General features: G+C 35.9%; 1 protein-coding gene across 6 annotated transcripts in view; it reads right to left on the reverse strand.

The window, feature by feature from the left end:
- Window positions 1–25,388, reverse strand: part of STXBP6 (syntaxin binding protein 6) — a 90,133-nt gene that overhangs the window by 53,526 nt on the left and 11,219 nt on the right. For 5 of the 6 annotated variants that reach the window (XR_014883607.1, XM_085225136.1, XM_085225139.1 and 2 more), the window contains exon 2: window positions 4,890–5,073. Coding sequence is in view for 5 of the 6 variants with exons in the window: in XM_085225136.1 (XP_085081262.1) it covers window positions 4,890–5,043 (154 nt within the window). In the remaining variant the exon portion in view is untranslated. Of the gene's footprint in view, window positions 1–4,889; window positions 5,074–12,563; window positions 12,623–25,388 lie in introns of all 6 variants that reach the window. The other variant, XM_085225137.1, reaches the window with a different exon arrangement.

The raw sequence follows: 25,388 nt of genomic DNA on the forward strand, positions 1-25,388 counted from the left end.
AAAATTCTCCTGGAAAAAAAGTGAAAAAATGAAATTTACTCTAGTTTCTTGAAAAAGAAACCTTGAGAATTCTCTTCATTATAAGATCCTGAAAATGGGAAAAGGAAAAAATTAAAGAAATAAATTAGGGAATGGTAACTTCAGCACAGGATCAAAACTGACATGAAAAGTAAGAACACACAAGAAAGTGAATTATTTTAATCAAAAATGCCTTATCACTACTTTTCAATTTTCACTTCAAATATCACACTGAAAAAATCAATTGCAAAAAACCTGCCCTGGAATTTCCCATTAAATTATGGCCAATTTCTGGTAGCCACATTAACTTACTTTCAAAGGAAGGAGGGATATATGTCATTTTCAAGTAACTTTCCATTCCATGAGCAGTCACTTTGAAAGGAATAACAAGTTTATGTTTGAAAAACAACTTTATACCACCACTGGCGGAGTCAGTATAACATCACTGGTGGAGACAAAAACAGAATATGAAGCTATTATTAAAAGTGAAACCAAGTGGTGTGGTTAGATTTTAGCTGAAGAGTGTTCTAAGAGCTCAAACAGAGGGTATTCAGAGAACTAATTAAGCTAACAAGTGTATCTCTGTCTCTCTGTATACTTTGAAGCAGGAAAAGGGAAAAATCCACCCCCGCACACTGTGGTAACTACAAATCTCTTCTAAAGCTTATTAACTTTTTGTTTGAGAAAAAACGTGATGTGGTCAATAAGGTTAAATTTTAGTGAAAGTAGAAAAAATAAATATGCTCTTCCCCTGCATGTACACCTAATTTTGGTATACTATGCCTTCCCCCTCCCCCTTCCCCCTCTCCCCTTTCTTTTTGATTTTCTTTCATTATTCTCAGAAAATTGCAGTTTCACATAGAAGTCACTAAAAATAAATTCTTGAACTGACAAGATTTTTAATTTAATTTGGAGACAGTAAAGAGAGGAACAGTAACAACAAAAACAAAAAAATATAAGTTTCCACCCTAAGTTTTAAACAATATTATCTTTTAATATTTACACACAAATTCCAACATTTTAACAAGAAGGACAAGAAAGAAAATGGTACAGCTAAGTTATGACACATAAGAATTCAGGTTCAAAAGGAACTATCTGATTCATTCAGTTATTTGCAACTGCAACAGACTTTCAGTTCTGAAAAGGTCGATGCCAATTCCATACGCACAAACTGGAACACTTCCAATGCATTATAACAAATTAAAACCCCTTTTATTATTCAAAGTTACTAAGAAATCATAATGATATCATGTCAAAGGAAATAACACAGAACTAGTTTCAGAAAATATTGCCTACATGCTATACCTCTGAAGTGACCTTTTAAGTATTTTATACTTCAGTTAACAGTCTAAATAATTTTAAGAGCCTTTCTAAACATATTTGTTTGAATTATATGAGACAATGATTATAAAATGAAAACTTAGATCTGATCCAATAACCGTTAGTAGGTCTGCTAGTGTGGAGGAGGTGATAAATTCCCACTTTCAGCTCTGAATTTCTTGCCTTTTCTCTATGTCAAATAATTTCCTATATTTAATAATGATAATTCCAGTTTTTACATTCACTGTTCTGCCTACAACCACACATCTCACCTCCGTTTTTCTTATCTATCTACTCCTTGCTTGCAGTTCTGCAGCTAAATAACTCCGTTAGGATCTCCCTTGGCTATGCTTGCCCGTCTGTCTTTGTCAGCCATGTAAATACAAAGGGCATGAAGGTTGCAGGTAATCCAACTGTTCAGTCTTCACAAGTGCAGTAAGCAGTTTTGCACCAGCATTCTTTCCTGCCTTCAGTCATAACTGTCAGGATTTAGGTACACCTTTTTGGAGCATTAATGATTATTTCCTTCTAACCAATTCAAATACAGACTCCAATATATACAACAAATGCAATTTTGAAGGAAGAACCTCCCTTACTCACCCATTTTGCTTTGTTTAGCATTTGATTATTTTAATGCTTCAGTACACCAGCTATATTGTCTTGGAATCCTAAAGATGAGGGTGGTGCACTGCCCCTGCTCAGGGTCTCTGTCCTCATTTACAAAAAAGCAGGTAGACAACAACTATGTTATAATCTATTTTCAATCCAACACAGAAAACAAAACAACTAAATATAAAAAATTGTGTAATTTTTCAGTTTCAAACTCAGTAGAAAGTAAAAGCAGCTATTACAATGTCTGGTATCTAGATTTCTGCGCTCAATCTTGAATTAAACTATAACTAGGCAAGACACATTTGTATTCCCAAACATTTATAAGTCTCTTAAAAAGTTAGTTTTTAAGCGGATTCTTTCAACTGATGAATTCAGCTTTAAACTTTATCAAATTTCTCTTAGCAAAAGACAGATTGAATCAGTTTAAGGAAACTAAGAACATGAAGATATTTTAGTCACTAACTACCTAATATAAAGAAACCTGGGGAAAAAAAAAAAAATTGGACAAGAGTGAAAGGTTTACAGATTTGTTGCAACACTCAGTAACACTCATGTTAAGTGGAAACTAACATTCAGAGCTCTCCACCAATGCTTCTCACACTTAATACTAAATCACAGATAAATGGATGGTCACAGAGTATATTAGTATATTCAGCAACCCCAAGATAAAATTCATGTTTGACTGCGGATACAGCGGAACTGCCATTCATACAGTAACTTATAAATTAAAAAAAATAAATAACTCCTTGCTGCAACTAAGATCGTTATTAGTTCAACTTCCTTTAACAGTAGTGGCAGAAACAATTACTACCTACTCTTTAGTTTTGTGTCATCAATTACTCTTGACTAATTGCGCTTGATCCTATTGCATTTGATCATATTTTTGATCACTTTAGAATTCTAAATCTGCCCTCAAATGTGAGTACAGACTGGTAGACCCAGTCTCTTGTTGTCATCTACTGAAATTCCCAGTCGTACAATATGCTTGGTACCATAGACTACTATGATACTTAATAAAAATTTGTTTCATACTCCTGCAGAACATCACTAACACCATGCCACATACGACTCTCCTAATATAATTATGCAGATTTCTAGTACCCAACACACAGTAATTTTTTTTAAACTATGAATACTTCTCATTGTCATTAATGAGAAACTATTCTGAAATCAAGACCTCTGCTTGAGGTCTTACTCATGACACATCGTCCTGTTGCAGAAAGACATTAGATGCATCTAAGATCATTTAACATCGTTAAGTCCATTTTGGCTGCTACACATGAACATGAGAATGGCTGAGCAGAGAAGTTAAGTTCCTCAGAATGGTAAAAAGATAAAATAAATTAAGAAACCAACAATCAGATGAATAAAATTCACCTACATAAAACTGTAAGCATAGCTCATGCCTCTAACCTTTATTCATGAACATAGATGTGTCACATGTGCACTATGAACATGTCTGCATTGTCCTAAAATAGAACTATTATTTTAAATAAGACCACTCAGGAAAAATAAATTGAACTTCTAAAAACTGACCACCAAAAAGAAAACGAGTTGAGCCTTGTTCCATAACAAGTCAGAAATTAGAACTCTTTTTTCTTCATTATGTGAGGAAATCGAAACCTCCAACCCATACATCCTAAGAGGATCCCAACCACAAATCCAGGAAAAATCCTAGCTGACCCAAACCCTTTCTTTAAACTATTGTAAAGGGGGAAAATGGCAAGTGGAAAATGTTAAGTCTGTTTTGCCTAATTGCAATGAGTGTGAGCGTACAGATGCTGTGCAGCTCATGTTTAATATACACATATTTACATACATACACAAATGTTATTTGGCAACATAAAAATATAAATTCTGCACCTATGCACCGTGTTTCAAAACCCAGCGATTCTGTGGTTGCTATAAATTCTACATTTTGAGAGTTTTACTTTACTTTGCAGTGAAAAAAGATTTGACAGTTTGTTAAATTCTATTTTCCATTTACTTCAAACACAGTGGCAATCTACTGATCTCCACAGAGCACTTGTCCTCTGACTACTGATTTTACCTCCATTAAGATGCATACCCTCTAAGGAAGCAACTGATGTTTAAAAACATGACTACAGCACCTTAGGATACCATATATATTCACACATACTTAGTTGGCAGACACCAAAACTACAGAGGATTTAATTCAATGTATATATATGTTATATATATTATATATATACTAAAGTAAATGAACTGGACACTGCTTTCATTAGAAAATATAAAAAGTATGTAGCAAAACGTACAACTACTACCCAGCCTGTTCTACAAAACTGAAATTCAGACTGTCACTAGTACTGTTTTGACCTCGGAGAAACTCGTGATTCATGTGAACAGCTTAGTGACAAATAGGTCATTACTCCCTGTAACCTGTGATGTCTCAAAACAGGTCTTTACATCATTTTTTCCTTCAAAGCATCTATTTTCTCCTTCACCTTTTTTAAAGTCAAGTGATTGAAGACCAACAGAGGTTCTGTATATCAACAAGCTAAAAATATTCTGGATGAAAGTTTCATTTTTAAGGACCCACTGACACAGATGTAATTATGAAAGTAAGAGGAAAATATATTTGCTTCAAATCAGAAATTTCAGGGCTTAAAAAGCACGTACAACATAAATTTTATCCCTCCAAGAAATATCTTAAACTTGATAGGAAAAGATTTTTCCAAATATTCTCTCTTCATAATCTGCAGTTATACTGTAAGAGAATATTTTTTAAACAAAGAAATTACCTAATCTATTTATTATGCAGCACAAATATTAGTAGCCTGCATTCCGAATGCTATAATTCTCTGCTTACGTTACTAAGATTCAAGTCAGACCCCAATGCACAGCTATGGGTAACATGTAATCAATTAATTGAAGATAAACTAAAACAGACAACTGGATATCAAAATTTTTAATCTTACCTGACAGGCAGATATATGTTAAATATTCACCCTGACCCCCCGTAGCAAGGAAAGGAATCTTTTTTTTCGTTCTTCTTTTAACTTGGACAGCTCCCAGCATCCTTTCATCATGCGGGGCAAAAATTTCTTTGTTGATTGCAGATTTGGCATTCATTGTAGATCAGATATAGCAGACTGACACTCTCTAAAACAAAATCAAAATAAAAAACTATTAGGACCAAAACTATTCCCTTTATCTTATAAAGGCATTTGCAACTCTGACCCTTCAAATAAAGTCTTTAATGCATTAAAGTGTTTACAACAGAATTTTGTGTACTTTGAGGTAGAATTTTCTAAATATCTGTGTTGTCCCTGAGGTACTTCTTATTATGCACAGTTCAATCTAACTAAACCTATTTTGGGCAGAAGCAGTGCATGCTAGCACTTCAGTGTGACCCAAAGTCTTCTCAGATGGACACCTTCTGACTTCATTCTGCTTAAAAGCTTCATTAATTTTCTCTCTGGTAACTGGTGGATCTCTCTTTTCTTGATCCTTGTACACCTTTGAAATCATTTGCCCTATGGTTGTTGATTCTGGAAAGTTTCAAATGAACAAGCTTCTTTCTAACTTCTCAACTCTGATTTTCCATTCTAAAAATTTTCTACTTCCTTTACATTAGTCTTAAGATAAGTGTCACTGATCCCCTCTAAGAATCATCTGTACTTCTTAGTACCAAGCTCCCACATTACCATCTTCAGCTTTTTCCTTACTTGGAGAGTGAAGATATATATTTTATCTTTTATTACACAAGTGGCACTTCCAAGCATTTCCATCAAACTTCCTAGAGGACAGTCCAACATGAGGATCTCATTTGTCCGAAGTGATAACCTTCATATCTCAACCAGTGAAGTAATAAATTCTACTTGAAGGAAAATACTAACAGATGATACTTGCCACACATTTATCATTGGAAAACAGATAAATTCTGGTCAGATCAGATTATAAAGCCAAGAGTGTCATGGAATCATTATGTTAGTGTGCATAGTATTAGCAAATAAGTGTCTCACTGCTTTCAGTCTCAACATTTTATTGGTATCTCTTTACGATAAGCTCTTATGATTTTGCTTCCAGAATACATATTCATGGAGGTGTGACAGTTCACAACTTAGTTCAAATCTAGTTAATAACCTATTTATTTCAGGAAGTAATTAAAACCCTTCAAGAACAAAACACTATATAATAGTAAGCCCCAGTTTCAGAATTACAGCTGTGGAAACTGTACAGCTGTGGAAATAGTAGAATGGCCTGGGTTGAAAAGAACCTCAGAGATCACCTGGTTTCAACACTACTGCTGTGGGCAGGATAACCAACCACTAGACCAGGCTGCTCAAAGACACATCCGGCCTTGTCTTGAATGACTCCAGGGATGGGGCATCCACAACCTCTCTGGGCAACAAGTTCCAGTGCATCACCAACCTCTGAGTAAAAATCTTCCTCCTAATATCTAACCTAAATCTCTCCTGTCTTAGTTTAAAACCATTCCTCCTTGTCCGATCACTATCAACCCATGTAAACAGTCATTTCCCCTCCTGCTTATATGCTCTCTTCAAGTACCGGAAGGCCAGTGAGCTCTACCCAGAGCCTTCTCTTCTCCAAGCTAAACAAGCCCTGTTTCCTCAACCTTTCTTCAGAGATGCTTCAGCTCTCTGATCATCTTAGTGGCCCTCCTCTGGAACAGTTTCAAGAGCTCTGCATCTTTCTCATGCTGGGTGCCCCAGGCCTGGATGCAGTACTCCAGATGGGGCATCACAAGAGATGAGTAGAGGGGAACAATCACCTCCCTCTGGGTGCTGCCCACCCAGTTTTTAATGCAGCCCAGGATATAGTTATCCTCCCAGGTTGCCAGTGCACACTGCTGATTCATGTCCAGCTTCTCATCCACCAGGATCCTCAAGTTCTTCTTCACAAGGCTTCTCTCAAGATGTTCTTCCAGTCTATATAAATACCTGGGATTTTGCTGGCCCAAGTGTAGCATCTTGCACTTGGTTTTGTTGAACCTCATTAGGTTCACATGGGCCCACTTCTCCAGCCTGCCCAGGTCCCTCTGGATGGCTTCCCTTCCCTCCAATGTATCAACTGCACTGCTCAGCTTGGTATCATCTGTAAACTTGCTGAGAGTGCACTCAGTTCCATTGTCTATGTCACTGATGAAGATGTTCAAGAGCACTGGTCTTGAGAGAGACCAAGCCTTGAGGGACATAACCTGTGATCAGTCTCCACTCTGACATAGAACCACTGATCACAACTCTTTGGCTGCGACCAGTCAACCAGTTCTTAATTCATCAAAACAGTCCATCTTTCAAATCTGTTCTTCTTCAATTTAGAGAGAAGGATGTGGTGAGGGACCGTGTCAAAGGCTTTGCAGAATTCCAGGTAGATGACATCTGTTGCCCCTCTCCTTTCCACTGATGCTGTCACTCCATCATAGAAGGCCAACAGATTGGTCAGGCAACATCTGTCCTTGGTGAAGCCATGCTGGCTGTTGTGGATCACCTCTTTATCTTTTATGTGCCTTAACTGGTAACCACAAGAATCTGCTCCATGATCTTACCAGGCACTAAGGTGAGTCTCACCAGCCTGTAGTTCCCCAGATCATCCTTTACTCTCATTTTTAAGAAAGGAAGAATGTTTCCCTTTTCCCAGTCACTGGGGATTTCACCTGACAGCCATGATTTTTTAAATATGATGGCAAGCAGCTTGGCAACCACATCTGCCATCTCTCTTAGAACCCTGAGATGCATTTCATCTGGCCCCATGGACTTACGTATATTCAGTTTCACAAGGAGGTCTCTGACTTGTTTCACTGTAACACTAGGACGGAATACACTTCTCTCACCCAGATCTAGAGGTTCAGGGTCCTGGCAGACATGAGGAGCCTGATCACCAGTGAAGACCGAGGCAAAGCACTTATTGAGCACCTCAGCATTTTCCATGTCTAAGGAAGCCAGTTCTTCACCCTCATTTATCAGATGGGGGAACACCCTCCTTGGTCTGTCTCCTCCTGTCTATGTACCCATAGAATCCCTTGTTATTTTTCACATCTCTTACCAAGTTCAGCTCCAGCTGTGCCTTGGCTTTCCTGATCTTATCTCTACATACACGGACAACATCCCTGTATTCTTCCTACACAACACTGCTTCAACTTCCAGTACATTTCCCTCTTTTCTATCAATTAAAGCTGAAGGTCCTTGCTCAGACATACTGGTTGCCCACCTCTGCACAATTTCTTCTGCTCTTGCGCTCACAGAAGGATGTCCTTAAACAGCTACTCGCACTGTTTGTTCCCATGTTCTTAAGGCCAGCTTCCCAGGAAAGCCCATCCAGAAGTTCCTTGAGTAGCAGGAAGCTTGCCTCCCGAAGTTCAGGGTTCTGACTCTACTTTCCACCTGGTCTGCACTCCTCCAGATCACAAACTCCACCAGGGCATGATCACCTACAGCCCAGGCTGCCTCCAGTCTTAACATCTCTAATGTTCTCCTCTGCATTAGTAAGCACCAGGTCCAGTAAGGCTTCATTCCAGGTCAGTTCGTGTAATACCTGGACCAGGAAGTTATCCTCAACAGACTCCAAGAAGCTCTTGGATTGTCTACCACCTGCCATGCCACTATCCCAGCAGATATTCGGGTGGCTGAAATCCCCCATGAGAACAAGAGCCTGTGAGCGCGACACTTTCTGGAGTTGAAGCAGGAAGGCCTTGCCAAAGGCTCCCCTTGATCAGGTGGCCAGCAGTAGATTCCAGCCACCAGATATCCTTTACTGGACCAGTCCCTGATTTTAACCCATACACTCTCAACCTGGTCAAGGCTATTACTCAGACACAGCTCTTCACAATCTATCCACTTCCTAACATAAAGGGCAACTCCCCCTCCCTTCCTACCCTGTCTGTCCCTCTGAAGGTCCTATGGAGCTTATAGAGGGAAGTTACTTCATCCTTAGAAAAAAATCAATTTATTTTAAACTGTCCTTTATCAAAAGAAACTTCCAGACCAATTTCAAAGAAAAAATTTTGAAAAATGAATGCTTGGCTTCTGAAGAGAGAAGATTTTTTTAACTAATACTATAAAATTTACCTGTCATGTAACAACAAATATATCAGCATGGAAAAGGAATAAAAATAAATCTACCATCTAGATACTTACAAGAGATCATGGTATTTCTTCTGCTTATCATATCAAACTTTTTCTGCTCTTCTGTATTATGGAAGTGTATATTGTAGCAGCATGCTGTTGGTACATTAGGAATATTTTTTTAATTTTAATTTTTATTTTTAAATTCAAGGCCACTATTCGTGACTACAACTTCTGTCACACATTGCTCCTTCTAGCTGAGATAAAGACTGATAATCATTACAAAAATAACTTCAATCTCGGGCCTTCAAATGCTTAAAAAACTTCTAACTAATGGAACATTGGGAAAGCCAAAATAAATTCTCAGGTAAAGATATACTTGAGTTACAAAAAAAGGTTTCTCTAACAGCTATAATCTGATGCTGTAAGTTTTACAACTGGACTGTTGCGCTGCAGCTGTCCTCAGACATTTTCTTGCGATTCATGCAGCATACAGTGAAGTGTGATTTCAAAGACTGTATGTGAATCAAAAGCTTCCTTGATTAAGACCAAATATTTATAAAGAAAGGAATAATTGCACAAAAATTAGGGTGCCCTATTTTCAGTTTTCCTTACCTAAAATTGGTTGCAGCACTAAATATTATTTGTTTATAGATTCACCAGCTTTCATGTAATACTTCAAGATTTACTTCAAGGATGACTCTCTCTGTATATAGCTAATAGGATTCTGCTGAGCAGGAGGCAGGCCAGAGAAACAAGAAGTACTACTTAAATTCTGTTTCATAGATTTTCCTCTAAGAAACTAGAATAATTACCAAATAACCCAAAATAAATACAAAACATATTGAATTTCATGCATCTCACTGTGTATATACATATGTTTAATCTGGCAGATAAATGGAGGAGCTTTTATGTATGAACAGCGCAAGTCCAACTTTTATATAAAATCCAGCTTGATGGTATCACAAGGCAGATCTCATATTTCAGTTGAAACAAAGACAACATGACATGGAATAACAAAATTTTGCAGTTTGTATCTGCATGCTTTTTTTAGCTTTATGATTAAGCTATTTTTGTATACACCCACCCTAAATCGTACACAAAGAACAGTCGTAGATACCCAACATTTCAGTTGGAACCCCTGACAAAGTATGCACTCAGTGCTTAGAATTTTTCGATCCTTCTTTTCTCAATACTTTACTTGCAACAGTCTCAGATGCCAGAATTATGAGCTTAATTTAATAAAGCTTACTTGATGTGATTTCTGAATTTGTTGTGGGAACCAACACTAGAGACAAAAGACTGTTTACTGCAGAAAAAAAAAAGTCCAACAAAAAATAAACTAACCATGCTACTAACTAATAGACTTCTAAGGTACACCTATTGATAAAAAAAATTAACAGAAACTAAGTCAGAAATCAGCAGCTAAATGTAAGTAAGCAGACTTACATATTTACTAGTGGATACATATGGAAATGACTTTAACCTTTGTTTTTAAATAAAACATTCTAGTACTCTTTTGTTTGTTTGTTTTGCTACTAAACAGGAAACGCATGAATGAGTCTCCATTTCTCCAATCTTCCAACAAAAGTACCTTTTCTTTCATAAAAACTGTCTGTACATGCAAAACTTCACGCAGTACCTGCAGATTTATTTACACATTATGTTCTCGGCATTAGTTCCATGAGGAATTAAAATTATTACCAGTTTTCCATGGGTGCACGTGGATTCACATACTTCAAAATGCAAGTATCTTCCCCCACACCCTATGCTATTCTAATGAATGTTCAAGTTATTTTAGCCATCAGAAACCTACTGAACTTTAAAGAGAAGCAATAATTACAAGTGAAAATATAACCCTTTCATGAGGCATAGGAAATTATTTAGACCACCAGAAAAGCAATTCATCTTTAGTCTCTTGGTGTTTGACTTAGTGTCAAGATACTGCTGAAGACTTAATAGGGAAAATTCAGCTTCTGAGAAAAAACAAGCAAAACAAAGAAAAAAAAAAAAGCAACAAGCAATCCCAAAAGCAATAACAGACTAAACCAATGAAAAAAAAAATTAAAAAAAAAATCACCAAACAAAATCCACACACTAAAGCACACAGCCTCCCGCAGCTTCTTGTCTTCATTTTTAGTCATAACTTAGATATTTATATATGGATAAATAATTTAAATACTGCATATTGATTTTTTACTACAATTATCTTTTCTAGAGAGATGGAAAAAAGAAGATAGACAAAATTGCCTAAAATTGCCTGGATTATTAACACATGTATACCTGTTATCAATGTGGGGCTATTTTTGCTTATTTTTCAGGTTTTTTTGTTTGTTTGTTTGTTTTTTGCTTGTTTTGTGCACAGAGATTGAAAATACAATTTAGGTTATTGAAGCCATCATTCCAACTTCCAAATGCTGACTTCCTGTAGATGTAGAGATTGACTCAAACATCCTGAATATATGAATAAGAAATACATAAAAATAGCTACTCTTTATGGATCAATTTACAGAGGTGGTTCCTTTGATGGACTCATATTTATATACAGGACTCAGAATCTAACTCTTAAATACACAGCTCTAAAACATTAGGCAATTTATTCCAGGTTGACCTTTTCTTTCATTAAGTCCTCTCTGAATTTTATTACATAGATCTCACCCAGAAGTTGTGGGAATCAGAATAACCCTGAGGGACTGAAGCACTGACCTCTACACATTGTACCTTAAACACCCTATTCCTGGATATAATGTGCCAAAAACCTCATTTTTCCCTCTGAGCTCTTCCATTTTTTACATGACAGTCCTTGTATCAGCTGCTTCGTCCTCAGCACCAAAGGTACTTTTGTCCAAGTTATCTTGAATAAATTCACATTTCCTCAAAAAGTAAATAGAAGAATTCATTTCAGTATTTATGAAGAATTAAAAACAACTGGAAACATGCTCTGAAAGTACAAAGTATTATTACAGGCTCTCTGAGCACTCAGAAGACAGTGAGTTCACGCTCCCAGTGTTACCTCTCTGAAGAAAAGGGGAGTAGAACATTTCAGTAAATGTATGAATATTGAAAGGGAACCCAGATTCCCTGTCTCACATACTTTGTTCTACATACTTGATTTCACTTAAATTATTGTGATGCTATTGTCTGAAGAAAGAAAATTCCATTTTACTTTAGCCACTGCAATTTTATGGAATGGGATGCCTGAATTCACAGCTTTATCCATGGTATTAGACAGAAAAAATTTTCTCGTACATAGTTGTTCTGATGCCTGAAGCACTCTGCCCATCTGCATCACCTCAAATCCTTCTCTGCTACAATTCACCTCCATGGCCTTTGTATCACTAAAATCTCCTTCTAGAAATAGCCAACCAGTCCACAATCTTGAAAAGGGAGGAAGAGATAGGGATTAAAGGTAATTTCTAAAAACATTTTAAATAAAGATAGGAAAATACCTTAAGAGATTCCATACACTTCAAAACAATAAATAAGGACTGGTTTGTTTTTATTTTTTTTGGTCAGTCAAAAGTTCAGACTGCTTTCTGCCACATCTCCAACAAGCAGTTGACTTACCTCTGCATCCAGATGCTTCACAGGGCCATGTGAGCAAGCGTAAAGGAAAATAACAATATCTGTTGAGGTAATGGAAGACAGGCAGAACTGAGGAAACTAATTCTCAACATGTTGAATTTCATGAGTAGTAAACTCACAAAAAAGTGACATAAGAAACAAGAGAAGAAATGTTTTCCAAACAAACAGAAAAAAGCAAAAAACCCAAACCAAAACAAAAACAAAACAAACCTGACAAACCAACCAAACAAACAAAATAAGCAAACTCAACAAACTCATTCTCTGGAGTTTTTGTTTTCAGTCACATTCCCAATTTGCTTTTTCAAATAAGCTCTCACTGATGAGTTGTTCATTCGAATAAATATTAATTTCAAAATATGAAAATTGAGACATTGTGAATATATTTGTGCAGCCAACTGCTTAAGTGGCAGTTGAGACACGTAAAGTGTGTTTTTACTTACACAGCAAGCTATCTACCCAATCAAGTTTAATTTGGTGAAATATAGAGTAGTAAAGATGGATAGAAGAAATAGGCCACTAAAATATCAGTATTTGACATGTTTCTTTACCCAGTGCAGGAAGGAATTGTTCAGGTCACAGGCAACTCTTATAAACTTTCATCCCAAAGTAAAATGATTTGAGTTCTGTGCAACTCACATGGACCTGTAGTCTAAAAACATTCTAAAAATGTTCTATAAAGCATCTGGAGTTCTCATGAATATGTATTCATGAAAAAAAATGGGAATGGAATACAGAGTTTTCATTTCCTACCATGAGTTTACATTATCCAGGGCCTCTGTCATATGATGAATTTTTGTATTTATTTTTTAAATGATTGGAATACTCCTAAGTTTTGTTCCCCTCCCTTCATCACCAAGCTAGATGGTAGCAAAAGCAGAAAATGTAGCATCACCAGCTTCTTTAGACACTTTGTGTCCCAAACTCTCCCCCAGAGATATGCAAACCTATAAAAGAGCTGGTATAAGACGACATACTGGCAGATAGGTTACTGTGTTTTCCAGATCAAAATTTTTGTTGTTTTGGTCCCAAAAAACAACAAGAAAAAAAAAGGAATTTCAGATCCAGAAACAAATGCCTCAGAAAATAATATGATGGGATCTGCCATGCTTGTTCACAACAAAATTCTAATTTTTTGGTCATAAACCTATGGTACTACAAGCTAGAAAACAACTCAAATTCAAACGTAAGAGATGTAAGATTTCTGTAGTGGAATCCTTTATGTAAATGACTGCAGGAAAAAAAAAAAAAAAAAAAAAGCCATCTGCTCCTAACAGATAGCTAGGAGTTAGGCAGTTGTTGGCTTTTTTTTTTTCCCCCCTCAAACTATAAAAGATTGTCTTAGAATTTTAATTACAGTTGAGAAGAACAGGGCTACCTAAATGTAATTTTCCCTGGGCCCAGTATGGACAGCTAGGTGTGCTTCTAAGACAGCCCCAGTGAGGGATGCACACAGGCTTCTATGAGTGAAAAGTGAGCAGATTAGGGAACACTAACAGGAGCTAGCATTAGAAGGGTCCCAGAACAGAAAGTCACAACTTTTTGAGGAAGTATGAACACCATTCAAAACAAGAACTGGTTTATTAAAGAGCAACCAGTAACTGGTTGGGAACACTGATCTTGGAATAATTCCCAAATAATTCCCCCTCTTCGCTCCCCCACCACCCCATGAAAATGTTTTTTAACCTCACAAACAACTTCACAGAGAAGCTAGGAAACGCCAGATGTTATAACAGAGCAGCATAGATATCACATTTGCATTTCTGGAAAGTTAATATTTATTACTTCAAGATATCAGGAAATTCATAACAGCAAGAACTAACACCTCTGCATAGCAGGCCAGTTATTGCATCTGCCCTTAGACTATTCTTTGCAGACTGAACTCAATTTATTTGGTCATTCCTCATGGATTTTTTCTGGTTTTAGACACCTAGCCTCTCCAGACTGCCTCTCATAGGCATATATCTTTTTTGAACCACCATCCTCAAGTCTGGACTCACAGTTTCTTTAAGGTGAAGTCAACTGGAAGAATTATATATTATATTATATATAATATATATAATATAATTATATTATTTATATATATTTCATAAATTTTACAGTTAACCTTTCCATTTATTGTGAAACTGCCATATGTGAATATTTTCTGGAAGATCAGCAAAAGATGTTCAACTGGTACTGTCATAGGCTACATTCTTCAAATCCTTTTCAGAAGAAATGCTACTACTCAATTAGTTTCTCATGTGATATATAAGACACTCACTACTCCCACTTAACCAGGGATTTTTGTGTTTACTACTTTCAGGCTATTTCTCCAGTACTAAGTTCATGTCCAGTTCCAAGCCTGCCTTTCCACATTTACAGGTGTCTACACTGACAGAGCAATACAGTGGGATGAGACATAATGCCATGTGAAGTTTTCTACATCACACATCCAAGGTGACTCCATTTTTTCAGGTAAGTAGAAATCTTTTTTTCTATCATTCAAAATAGATGTGCAAATATGCATTTTATATATATATTTTAATATTGGTATGTATCAGTAACTATTGTCCAATGTCAGAAGATTTATTCCACCACCCAGTTCTGTGATAATAAAATCTCTGTAAAGTATTATACCAGCATTTTACTTGAGAGAAAAGAAGAACCATCCAGTAGTAGTAAAGCATCTGTTGGTAGTGTCTTGGTAATTTCTGGCACTTAACTTGATTTTCTGGCAGGTAACATGAGCTGAAGACATTTCCAACAACAAATCCCATGAATCCACCAATAGAAAGTATCATATGTTCCAAAAATGAGTGAGCCCAATTAAGCTTGAAAAATTTCAGAAAGCCTACAAATGGAAGAAACTACAAAAAACGCTTTTGTTCAAGGGATATTACCATCTCTGAAATTATTAGAAATTCTATCTCCCTGTCCCCTCCTCCAAATGTATTCAATTGCTTAACTCTGCACTTGTCAGAATTCACGGAAAAACTACTGCAAATAGCCCTTGTAGATTTCAACACACTTTTTTTCTCCACTTTTTTTTTTTTTTTAAATGAATGTCTCGCTTAAGTCAGAGAAAGCTAGAAACTAATGGCTTTTTCTATTCCTTGATGCTTCATATTTCAACCACTGATCGTTGCTCATAAATTAGTATTCTATTTTAGAAAGTTATTTGGTGACTTTCCATTAGACATGTAAGCAATGGAGTGAAATCATCTTGTCATATGTTAAGTCCTTGTAAACCTGACTTAAAAAAAAAGTACTATGTATGTATATAACCATTCCACAGGATATTACAAGAGATTTTTCACAAAGAGAATGGTCACTCTGAAACAGGTTGCCCAAGGAGGTTGTGGATGCCCCATCCCTGGAGGCATTCAGGGCCAAGCTGGATGTGGCTCTGGGCAGCCTGTTCTAGTGGTTGGCAACCCTGCACATAGCAAGAGCGTTGAAATTAGATAATCATTATGGTTCTTTACTACCCAGGCCATTTTATGATTCCATGATTTAATGATGATTTCTTGAATACATGAAATTTTTCATCTGGGTTAAGAATATGCAAAAACTATTAACTTTTAGTCAAAAATATCTTGAAGAGAAGTTGTATATTAATCAACATATGGATAACTGTACAATGCACAGTAACATTTTTACAGTTAATTCTGATATAGCAAGTATTACAACACATAGAGACATGAATTGGAACCTAAATAGCCAAAAACTAAAACCCATCATTCTTTAGTTCCTTCTATCACATCTTTAAGAAGAAAGAAATTGAAATACCATCGTCTTAATGCTTTCATTTTCAGGAATTATGTTTTACATATCTGAACAATGACAGCACAGCATATCATGAGAAGGTAGAGAAACAGTGATAAATCTGACTAAGGGGTAGAAGGAGTGTCATAAAACAAGACACGCAACACAAAATCCTACAACATTAATTTCAGAAGTTTAGGAATAATCTCTTCTTCTTTCATATAGAAATTATATTTATAACCTTCAGGCATCTAACCATTTATTGTGCAAAGCAGGAGGGCTGCTTTAAAATAAATCGCACCGCTCAGTAAACTGATCCCAGACTAATCAATGTATCAGATATCCTTCCAGTCTTAGTTTCACTCAAGATCTACCTGTGAATAATTAACATTCTCTCTAAGCAGTGTGCACAGCTATGCAGTCTTACATAATGTAATCTCACAATGTATCTTCATAGGTTTACACAAAGATAATTGCAGCACCAAAGGACACTGAGTTCAGAAATGCACATTTTCATCTGATCAAAGGACATCCCCACATCGAATTCGTAAGTATAATTATTAACAAACTCCACAGCAACAAACCCTCTGCAATAATGCTGTGCCAAAGTCAACTTAAACCCGCACTCAGTTCTGAGCTTCAAACAGTTTTTTTTCTTTATAACACCATCTCCAACCTTGAAACTGTTTACTGACAAAAGCCATCTAAAAAAGAAAAAAAAAAAAAAAAAGATAAGCTTCTTGGCAACATCCTTAGATAAAACTGCACCTAATTGAAAGAACAAGAACATATCTCATACATTCTTAGAATTTTTTATCCAACAAATGATTTCTGCCAGAAAAATATGAAGAAAAAGTTGGCGTCTTTAACCAAGGCTCCTGAACACAATGCAGGAGAAAACTGCCAGCCATGTATCCCATTTTATTGGTCAACCTAGAAAAGGAATCCAAGCATATTCATGCAGGCTTATCTCAAATACAATATTCTTCCTACAGTATAAATGTCATTATAAAAATCCTCCATGTGTGCAAATCCAAGCCTCCACTATGCCATACAACTGCTCAAAGACAGACACATCCAATTACAGGTAAGAAAAACTGTTTCAAAGAAATCAATTGAGTTTCGTCCTCAGCCAAAAGCTGCTTGCCAGCACCAGCTTATGCTAGTTTAACTGTGGGATGATGTCAAATAAAGTGGTCGGCTTCCTCAATCTCTTAGTGTTTTGCTGATTCTTCAGAATACTAGTCCTCTGCTAAAATTTGCAGCTGCACATCATTAGTGTCAGCCCAGTGGAATTGCTAAGAACATGCACCACTTCTTGCAATATCCTACAGCTCACTCTGCTAACTCAGTATTGAAACCACACCCTTAACTCTGCAGATTCCTTTCTTCAAAGTCAATTCAATTCAAAGGAAAGCATGTGGCATCACCACAATGAGACAAGCAAAGTTGCCAAACCCATGACTCATTCTCATCTTCAGGATTGTTTTCATTTAGAAGCAGTTCTTAATTTTTTGAAAGTGTTTTTCATTACACATTTGAATAATATCAATGGATTTGCATTAGCTTAAGTAACTGTTACCGTCTGTAAATTTATTTTTGTCCAACCCTAAAATGCACAGAATCCCAGAAACAACCAGTTCAGCAGAGATATATTTACTTATGATTCATACTTGTTATCTCCTCTCCCACCCTCTGTCATCACTGTATCGGCTTTTGCATATGGCTCATTATTTTCTAACATAATACTTCCCCTTCTTTTATCTGGTTTCTTTTACAACATGAAGGTGCATTTCAGTGAATAAAAGTTGGCACTTTAGAATATTAGCAGAAGCTAAATCCTCACATCTTAGTGAAATCTTCAGGGCAAGAGGAGACATGCATTCATATAGCTGAAACATTAATTTGTATAAACTCTTCAGCAACTAGATAACACATGCATGCCTGCACTGACAAGAGATATAGATGCCCATATTAAGAAAAATAAGTCTGATCAAACAGATGGAATCTGAATTGGTGACTTAAAAATTTAATACTGTATAAACATTCAATAATTTCTCTGTAAAACGTATGTTTACTTTGATATTAAAAATATAATTACAATACCATAATCACCACTTTCTTACTATAAATGATTTTCTGTTTTTGTAACAAAGCAAGCAATGTGCAACCGTGACACTCCAACCTACATTGTCAGCCATCTGGCAAACATACAAAAATACAGAACTGTACAACTCAGTTATTTCATAGAGAGTTTAGAAGCATCTCCAGCACCTCCGTCAGTAGATCACTATGTGACATCCAGAGAAATGACAAAATCACTTCTCTAAAGTCAGGACACATTTCCGTTTTATCTTTCCTAATCAACTCCAAATGAATTTAGTTTCATGGATGTAAAAAGCAGTACAAAATTATGCCATTTTTAGTCTACCCTCTATCTTACAGAGAATCAGAAATCATTTCTCCCAAATTGAATATGTTATTCACATACTCCAGAGAAAATACTTTCATAAAACTTTCTCTACACATTCATTTATTTATATAGTACCATCAGCAGAAAAACAAGTCTTGTTAAGGAACAGTAATTTAGGATGCTTGTACTAGTAAAATAAATCATAGTTTTTTTTTTTTTCAGTATATGTTGTCCAAAAGGATTATAAATACATTCATGATTTCTGTTTTTTTTTTTTTTTTTTTTTTTGTATGCATACATATGCACACACATGTATACCCCATCAATTCAGCCTTTGACATATATGATAGCCACTGGTGTTTTTGCCATCCTTTAATTTTTCTTCCCCCCCATGTAAAAAATCCTCATATTTAAAATAGGCATTTTGAACAGTTCTCTTAATTTAGCTTCCAAAATCTTGTATAGGTCCCTGAAAGGCCCTTTTGTCCCTGACCATATTCCTTCGGGGCTCCTCCTACCCTTCTCAGGCCTAGGTCTCCACACTAACCCCAGCAGAGCCTACAGCCCGTATCTGTGTGGCTATGAGAGAGGGCTGCCTGTGAGCCCACAGCACTGTCAGACCATCCCAGGCTGTGTTTGTTCCTGGTTCCTCTCAATAACCTCATCCTGATGCTGCTGAACTGATGAAAGGCTCTAAACAATCAGTAACTATTTGCTCAAAGATAAGGTACACTAGCAACATCTTGAGTAAATGTATTAACAAGCAAGAAAGATCCAAAGTCTATACTTAATCCTTTCATTGCATAGCTATTTACACCCTCATGGTGAAAAAGGGAAAAATACATGAAGGAATCAAGCAAACAGCATTTGCTTTTTTTTTTTTTTTTAAAAAAAAAAAAAACTTTCAGGAAGTTTTAAGTAACTAAGTAACAGTCTACAAGTCACATAAGAATGGAGGCTACCACTACAGGGCAGAAAACCAACAACAGCAGAGAAACATGACCAAGGAAACTTACTCCATGCGCATCCCAACCATAGCTTGCACAGTTGTATCATCTCCTAATCAGCAGCAATAGATAGCATAAGCTGTTTTTAATTTTCAAATGAAAAGGTAATTACATAACAGACTACCTAGCACAGAGACTGAACACAAGGAAGGCAGCTGTCATGCACCTGGCAACTACAACATTGAACCAAAGACTTTGTGCTTACTTGTGTTTAAGAAAGGCAATAAGGACCTCAGATCAGAAGATACAGCTCTTTAGAGAGATGGTTGCTAGACTTCCACAAAATTAATTGACTTTGACTGGGAAAGACTACATTATTTCTCTTAGCCAGGATGCCTCCTGTATGAAAGCCTCAATGTACAGAAGAAAACTGAACAATATTCTTTAAAACACCCATCAGTATCACAAGAATATTCCTAGAGTTTCTGACAAATTCTGTGCTGAGATATAGTGAGACAGAAAAATGACACAATAAAAGGAGTACATTAAGGAAAAAAAAAAAAAAAAAAAAGGGTTCTGTGACATTAGCAAGAAATCCAGATTAAACATGAAGCAAAGGACCGACTATGTCTAGTCAGTCATGGCACTCTAAATCAAGATGATGAGATGGATGCCCACTTCGGCAACAGTATAATTACAGAGCCTGAGACATCATACTAGTGTCAACAAAAATCCCTTCTTATTCAAAAGCACTAACTGTTCAAGTGTAATAGAAATAACAGTTCAGACTGCAATAATCCTTATCAATATTTATCATTATCTTCCAAGCATAACCTCATGCTAGAAGATACACTGAGCAGGTCATAAAGAAGAGCTATGCAAGAAACTGTCTCGCTTCACAGTTCAATATGATTCTATTTCAGTACATGTAATCTTCTGAAAGTCAAGAAGACTCTAGTTTTTAAATTTCTTCAAATGTATGTGCAAACGTATACGTACACATATACATATCCTTGCAACAGAGGATGAACAGAACTCATTTTCTCTGAACATGTAGTTTCACAGATTACTAGTAAAAGTAACTACTGATAAGACAGTCTATACCTTAATTGTTCAATTAACCTCTCAAAATGCTGGTTATTTATAAAAACATTTCCATGAAAACATGCAACTGCAGCTTATCTATGAAAAAAAAACAATCACTAAATTTTTTGAGATTATATTTCACAATAACTTCAATGGAATTGAAAGATTTTGTTATTTCACACACATTTGCTCAACCTTCAGTGTGCACTTGCACAAAATGAATAAGTCATTTTACGTACACACACTGTTACATCTACTTGATAAAACAAGTGTATTCTTCTTGGCCCTTTCCCGTTGCATAAAAAGATTGCTTAATTGCTTTTACTCATCCATGCTAGGCAAACTACCTGTTAAGAATTACTAATTGTAGAATAACTCTGAAAACATTTAACTTATTTCCTAGGGTAGGACTAGAAGTTAGCAAAAGAAAAGGAAGGACCTCAACTAATTGAAATTGAGAAAGACAGGTCTGGAAAGCATTTTAAAAGATGGAGTCCCTCCTGGGGAGGACTCCAGCACACATTTATAGCTAGTGATTGTCTAAAATGTTTTAGTGACACCACAAGGTATCCTCCTTCCCGAATATTTTTTTTTTCCCAGGAGATGATGTCAAGAATCTTTCCTAAATCTCTCTATACAAAAAAAAAAAAAAAAAAAACCAAAAAAACAAAAAAAAAACAACAACACATAATCACTTCATGATTATTGAAAAAAAAAAATGTGGTGGGGAACGGAAAACAAGCTATGCATAGGCCTGTTTAATATCCTTTTATCCTGCTTACCTACTCATGTCATTTTTATCACTTGAGACACCACTACTAAGAGTTCAAACTCACAACCACCAAGCTGTGTACCTATGTGATATGCACAAGTATCTTAAAATCATAATAAAAATTAATGAACTTGTCTTTTAAAAACAGAAAATACTGTCCCTTTGATGATGTAAAATTAGTTTGAATAGCATTAGAAAAAGACTAAAAATTTCTATTTAGTATTTGATAATCATATCAACTAACATTTGACAGATGAAAATGATAGACACCTATCAGCCCAGAAAATGACTATTTTTTAACAGTTACAAGGTATAACATTCATGTCTGAAGAATACATGTTTTATTTGCATCACAATTACATTGCTCCGTCAGTCATTCCTCTGTTACATACACATTCCAATATAACGACTGGGTCAATGTCTACACTTGTGACAAATAAGCATGACTGGAGGTCGTATGCATAGGATAGAGGTATCCAACACCCATAGGTCATGTGCGTCTAAGCTAGAATAGCTGAGCATTTTCACAGCAGGAAGTAGATGGTATGCTGTACAGACTACAAATGGTGATACTGACAAGCATTATAAAAAGACAGACTCTTTTCCAGATGCTAGAAATTCTACAAACCCATTAGAACTCCATGAGAGAAATTTAAACACAAATAGTGTCTATTTGAAAATGGATTCAAAAACTGTCATTTACAGTAAAGTTGTGACTTTCATATAATTACAAAACTCACAATGAGAACTAAATGCATACAAGTCTGTGGGGGCATCAACATATTTTTAGCATTTCTATGATAATCTCAAAAAAAAAAAACCCACAATAAACAACTGCTTTTCATCACAAGTAGCACATTCTTTTCAACATCTTTCTACTCCAAATTAATCAAGCTGTAACTACTGGCCTCACTATTTGGATATACATTTGAGGAATGCCCTGAGAAAATTCATAGCCTTTGAAAGAAAAAAAAAAAAAATTGAATTCTGGAATTTCCTACACATTTGCTGATATTTTTTCCCCCTACACATCCTGTTCTGTACAGGACTACTTGTATATTGTACTTCAATAGAATTCAAACTCCCCAATTTCACCGCATGACCTGAATATATAGAAAAAAGTACATAATGACTTTAACTGACGTATGACAATAGATTGTTAATCAAAACGCCCAATTTAAAAATCTTCACTACGCAACAATTTCTTTTTCTTTGTAAACTATCCAGGTGATATAGCAAAAAAAAAAATAATTAGAAAACAGTATTTGATCTGAATATTATAACCCTGGAACATTAATCATTCTGATTCATGCAGCTTTGAGTCTGTTGACTTTTTGGGTGTACTCTGTAAATGAAGTAACAGTGAAGTGACCCCATCTGCCACTTCTTATGGACCTTGAATTCCAGGAAAAATGCTTAACTCATCAGGCATTTGAGCTTATTTCTTCCAATCAAAATATATTAGTAGATATAGTTTTTGAATATTTCATATAATGAGAATCAAAAATCTATTTCCTTAGAAGACAATTTTGATATGAATACCATCCAAGACAGATTTTTTAAGACATAATAAAACATCCTTACTATTACCCAACAACATACATTCAATGAGCACGTTACTTGCCTTATTTTCCTGAGTTTTATTTAAGGAGGTGGAACAGGAAAAATGTACAGCACTGCAAGCACATACGAGTGAAGCTGGCAGCACACATGACTGAAGCTGATCTAACTTCAAGATATGGATGCATAAGGGTGTAGATAAAAGACATGTTGGATGAGGAATTTCACCATCCCTTCAAGTCCACACAACTTGTTTTCTATTCTCATAACGGAGAGCACCCCAGACCTGAATTAAGAGTAGACTTTGGCCCTATTTTCTGGCCATATAAATCCTCAGCCAGTAGATTAAATGATTTTTTTCATACAATGCTTTCAAATCCAATCATGATAGACTCTGTAGCTCTCATGGACAGATTGCCCAGTTCTCTTTTCTCCTTTCCTGCAATGCAAAGAAGATGAGAGTTATGTCTGATGGACAGATAGGAAGAAATAGGTTGTTCTAACACAGCTAGGTTTTCTCTGTCCTCAGGTAGAATGACTTGCCCTTCTAAGAGTCTTATCTTGGTAGTCAGGAAGCCAGGAAAACTACATCTGCCCCAGTTCTTTCAGCAGTTCAAACCTGAGTTCCTTATTTTGCAGGAAAAAACAAAAACAAAAAACAAAAAACCACCAGTCCAAAATACAGGTATTCCTTTACCATCTGAAGAGGTATAGAACTTCCTGTTATCTTGACATTACTACTACCCAGCTTGGAAGGATTGCTTCACAGCAACCCCATGCAACAACATAGGTAAAATACATTATAATTTAGATTACCTCTGCTCATGAATAGATATTATTTGAATGCTTTTATATTTCTGAGTTCACATTGAGGATTCTACTGCATTCTGACACATGCAAGCATGAATAAGTAAAAGACAAATGTTTCCTGAGAATTCCAATGTATGTTGTACTCCTAAGTTTTGTAAATGCATCAGTTACCGCAAAGTATTAGAGAACCAGTAAGTCGAAGACAAAAAAACTGAAGAAGGCATACGTATAAACTCAAGCCGCTACTGGCCTTAGAACTGCCACAAAGTTCCTGCTCTTCCATTCTACACTAATGTAGCCTTACTAAGCAGACTATGTACATCAGGTTGAAGAGCAAATTCAAATGCTTATTGTCCTTGAGCTGCCTTTGCCGCTGCACAATAATATTATTTACTGCTTTGGTGTCTTCTCACAAGTGCAGTAAGAACAATTGAGACTTAGGAGTACCATGTGCTCAGCTCTGGAGTTGTATTTGTGCAAAACAATTCTGTTTTGTTATTTTCTGAAAGGGAAGAAAAAATGGCTCAGCACAGAGATTTTTTAGACCAATTACAATTCAGTGAGATGCATAAAGAACTGTGTGAATGCAAGTTGAAGTCGAAAGGAAACCATTTTTAAAACAAGTTTCATAGCTGCAATTTTCTAAGATTTGATTATGACAGGTTTCAGGAACAGATTAACTCTTCAGCTCACAGCAGTTTCATGGAAAAAATAACAGCAAAAAAAAAAAAATCACAACAGGAACTTGAAGGTAAGAATTCAAGCTTTGAAAAAGATCAAGTTTTTCACATGGAGTATCAATGTGCAACATAGATTAAGAATAGATATCTGAGGAGCAATGCTGAACCAAAATATAAATAGACTATATCCAGCAAAACAAATGCAGCAGATTCACAGAATCACAACGCATGGAAGTTTCAAAAGGAAGATCACTAAACATGATCCATAAATGGATCTGATATGTGCACATATCTATGCACACTTTCCTCTTCATTCTCTGCTACAGTAGCTGAAGTAGTTTTCCAGAAATTCAGATGTTTTAGTCAAGGTTCCAATAGCACTAAAAGCTTTAACAAGTGGAATACTATCAGCATTATAGTACTTTAAAATATGTATAATCCCTGCTTATGTGTTGAACAGAAGTCAACTGAATTTTTAAAATTGCTCTGGTAGAGGAAAGAAAAGGTAAAGATCTTTTGGATATATTTTTTTTTTCTAATCTCAAAAAAATATGAAAGCAAACAAACAAACAGCAACAAAAACACCTACTATACATTTGTCTCAACAAAGATACAAGCCTCTCATACAACAAGGAAACATGTCTTAAGGACCTAGTATCAGATAACCTTCTGTCTTGTGAAGAAAATTTCACTTGGATAGCTTTTAAAGAAAAGGCAACTCTAGTAAAACTAGCACCTATTAACGTGAGGCACATGGCATGATATAAATATTATTCTGACAATTTCTTAAAAGGC

The sequence above is a fragment of the Meleagris gallopavo genome, chromosome 5 (assembly GCF_905368555.1).
Source record: "Meleagris gallopavo chromosome 5, MGAL_WU_HG_1.1, whole genome shotgun sequence".
NCBI classification, from domain to species: Eukaryota; Metazoa; Chordata; class Aves; order Galliformes; family Phasianidae; genus Meleagris; species Meleagris gallopavo.